Source organism: Ochotona curzoniae, unplaced genomic scaffold, assembly GCF_017591425.1.
Source record: "Ochotona curzoniae isolate NIBS_2020 unplaced genomic scaffold, NIBS_Ocur_1.0 scaffold_4506, whole genome shotgun sequence".
In the NCBI taxonomy this organism is placed as follows: Eukaryota; Metazoa; Chordata; class Mammalia; order Lagomorpha; family Ochotonidae; genus Ochotona; species Ochotona curzoniae.
The window spans coordinates 16,307,524-16,311,179 of NW_024467119.1; the positions used below are offsets into that span (position 1 = coordinate 16,307,524).

General features: G+C 56.1%; 1 protein-coding gene across 1 annotated transcript; it reads left to right on the top strand.

Annotated features, from left to right (window-relative positions):
- The first annotated feature begins 1,470 nt into the window (after positions 1-1,470).
- On the top strand, positions 1,471-3,656 carry UTP3 (UTP3 small subunit processome component). The gene has a single exon (XM_040967196.1). The coding sequence runs from the start codon at positions 1,689-1,691 to the stop codon at positions 3,084-3,086; it is 1,398 nt and encodes a 465-aa protein (XP_040823130.1). The 5' UTR covers positions 1,471-1,688; the 3' UTR covers positions 3,087-3,656.

A 3,656-nucleotide genomic window follows, 5' to 3' on the forward strand; every position in this document is an offset into this window, starting at 1 on the left:
ATTATAATGTCTGCAAAAAAAAAAAGTTGTATATCACTTAATATAGCAACAAAATTTCAGCTTCCAAATTTGGACATTAAGGTATCACCAAATGAGCTGAATCTTGGCAAAGTCTGAAAACTTCAACCTGAATTAGTCAGCCAGCAGAGCAGAGCCTTCATACACGGAGCCCCAACCACTGTAAAAACCAGCTGGACTACTTCCCTCACCACTGCTACCCTTTCTGCACATACTTCAATCTGCCTTCCTGGATTTGTTTGTTTGTTTCTCATCCATTCATCAACACTCCACACACACACAGCCAGACATGTTGGAAATTCGTCCACATTAAAGAGGCAAACGGCTGAACACGGACACGAAAGTCCAGAGTGGAAGCCCTGTCCCTAGTTTCTTTGTTAGACTGGTTAGAGACATTTCCCAAGTCTGTTTCCACCTGGGTGATTCCTGAAATTCATTCTAGCTCAGGTTATCTCCTCTTCAAATGCTTTCCGCCTGAGCCGTCAGGCATCCATTCAGCTTTATTAATAGCACTCTAAGATAACCGAACACTGTAATTTCAATACTTCACTCTTGTAACAAATACCAAACGCCACCCTAAAAGGAAGCACTGTACTGGGTCCTAGAAATCAAAGTCTTTATAGAACTCTACCTAGTTCCATGTTAGAAATAAGACAACAAGTAAGGGAGTTAGAGATCAAAATGACAAAGCTGGGGACGCCTGCGGGACGCCTGAGGCATGCAGCAGGAATTCCCCGAGTGAGCGAGAATGCTGACAGGTGTCAACCCCAGAGATGTGAGAATTCCGCTGCGGGTTCAGGTGCAGGAGGCCAGCTGACCTGCCAGGGGCGCGCCTGGACCCGGCCCGACCGCGCCCGCAGGCCCAGGGGAGCGAGCACGGATGGCCGCGTGGCCCGTGGGGGTCGGGAGGGGAGCCACGCCCTCCCTCAGCGCCAAGGGACACCTCACCCACGCGGCACCTCCCAGACACCTCCCAGAACCAAAGGGCGGTGCGCCTGCATCCCTCAGCATCCTCTCCCCCCCCCACCGCAGGCTTCACCTTCCCCGCGGGGTCTCCCCGCATCCTCGGACCCGCGGGGGTCGGCAGTGACCCCCACCGCACCAGGACACCAGCTGAGGTTCCCCAAAATGCGGCGTTGGGAAGTGCGAAGTCACGTGCTGACTGGGGCGTAAAACATCCCAACCAGAAGCAAAACTACACCAGCCGCCACCGGGTCCAGAATCTCAACGAACGGCGCATGCGCCAGGGGTTAGCTGGGCCGCCCCAAGCGCAGAGAAACCGCGCCCTCTACCGGCGCTCCGCGGTGACGTTACGGTCTCGCCCCCTCGGTCTCGTTCAAACTCGCGAGAGTAAAAGCCCGTCTCTAGGGAGGCCTATGCGGAACGCAATTTCCTTGCCCTGTTGTTTCCCTACGGAAAGATTTTTTTCATTCACCGGAACCGACTGGTGTGAGAGCGGCACAGCGACCCACGAGATCCGTCTTCCCCCGAGCGGCACGCGGGGCAGAGCATCACAGGACCGGGAAGGAGGTGGGAACCTGTCGGCGCGGCGTGTTCGCGAACTCGCGTGCTGGGAGTGAGTGAGTGTTGCCGCTTGCCACCTGCCTGTGGCTGGACGACGAGGCCCCCCGGGTCCCCGCGGCTCCTCGGCAGCCGAGCTCGGGTGCGCCATGGCCGGGCGGTCCCGGCGGCGCGGTGCGGCCCGGTGGGCGGCCGTGCAGGGCAGGGCGGGTCGCAGCGCGGCGGACGAGCCGGAGGACGGCGGGGGGCTGCCGCCCTCGCCGGGGGACTCGAGCTACTACCAAGATGAGGTAGACGACTTCCACGAGGCACGGTCCCGGGCAGCCCTGGCCAAGGGCTGGAACGAAGCGGACAGCGGGGACGAGGAGAGCGAGGAGGAGGAGGTGCTGGCCCTGGATGTGGAGGACGATGAGGAAGGAGAGAGCTCGGGGGAGGAGGAGGAGGAGGAAGACGATGATGGTGGGAGCTCCGTGCAGAGCGAGGCCGAGGCCTCTGTGGACCCCACTCTGTCGTGGGGTCAGAGGAAGAAACTTTACTATGACACGGATTATGGTACCAAGGCCCGGGGCCGGCGGAGCCAGCAAGAGGTAGAGGAGGAAGAGAAGGAGGAGGAGGAGGAGGCGCAGGTGATTCAGCGGCGCCTCGCCCAAGCCCTGCAAGAGGATGACTTTGGGGTCTCCTGGGTGGAAGCCTTTGCAAAACCAGTACCCCAGAAAGAGGAGGCTGCCACGCGGGTCACGAAGGACCTGGCCAAGGTGTCCGTGAAGGAGAAGCTCAAGATGTTGCGCAAAGAGGCCCCCGAGCTCCTGGAGCTCATCGAGGACCTCAAAGTCAAGCTGACGGAGGTCAAGGACGAGCTGGAGCCGCTGCTGCAGCTGGTGGACCGAGGCACCATCCCGTCCGGGAAGGGAAGCCAGTACCTGCGGACCAAGTACAACCTCTACTTAAACTACTGCTCCAACATCAGCTTTTACTTGATCCTGAAAGCCAGGAGGGTCCCTGCGCACGGGCATCCCGTCATAGAAAGGCTAGCCACCTACCGCAACCTCATCAACCAGCTGGCGGCCGTGGATGAGAAGCTGTCCTCCGAAATCCGTTACCTCCTCTCTCTCAAGGACGGACAGAGCCCAAGGGCCAAGCGGCCCGAGGTTAAACCCAGGCCTGGCCCAGGGAGCTCGGCCGCCGCCCCCTCTGCCCCAGACCTTTCTGACGACTCGGAGCTTGATGAGGCTGCCCTGAACAAGTCCCAGGAGAAGGAAAACGGGCAACAGCTGAAGAGAAAGAAGGAAGACAGCGCCGAGGAAGCGGGCCCTGAGGATCACAACGCCAAGAGAGCCATTACCTACCAGATCGCCAAAAACAGAGGACTGACCCCCAGGAGGAAGAAGATCGACCGCAACCCGAGGGTGAAGCACCGGGAGAAGTTCCGCCGAGCCAAGATCCGGCGGCGAGGCCAGGTGCGCGAGGTGCGCAAGGAGGAGCAGCGCTACAGCGGGGAGCTCTCCGGCATCCGCGCGGGCGTGAAAAAGAGCATTAAGCTTAAATAAAGGCTCGCCTAGCTTCGTTGAGGTTTCTGGCAGTAACCTTAGAGCAATAAATTTTCATTTTTGTGACTGAAGCGGCTGGTTCTGTTCACCTACTCAATTTCAAGTTTTAAAAGTTTGTTGTCAACAGGGAGTTGGTTGCCTCGTGTTTTTTTTTCCTTTATGTAACGCCTGTGGGAGTGGGGTCAAGGCGCCGGGAAGAGATTGTGTTGAAAGTATTCCCCAATGTTTTGTCAACTATTAGCCCAAGAAAATGTTACAGCCGGTTGGGTAGTGTCAGTGGAAAGTAGACTTTTTTATTTTTATAACTTCCCATGATGAAAGCATACATGTGACAATCGAATTGCTTAAGATTGCCTATAAAGTAGTTTGACACGTATTTCATCTGCCTAGCTATATTACTTTGTGAAGTGGGCTTAATGGTAATATGGATTGTGTACATTCTGTACAGAAAATGTGTGCAAATGAGGAGGAACTTTGGTGGATAAAGGAAAAGATATGCCTTAAGTACTCCAATTATATTTTCTAATGACCCATGAGTTGAATAAGATAAAAGTCCATTTCTCCTAGTGA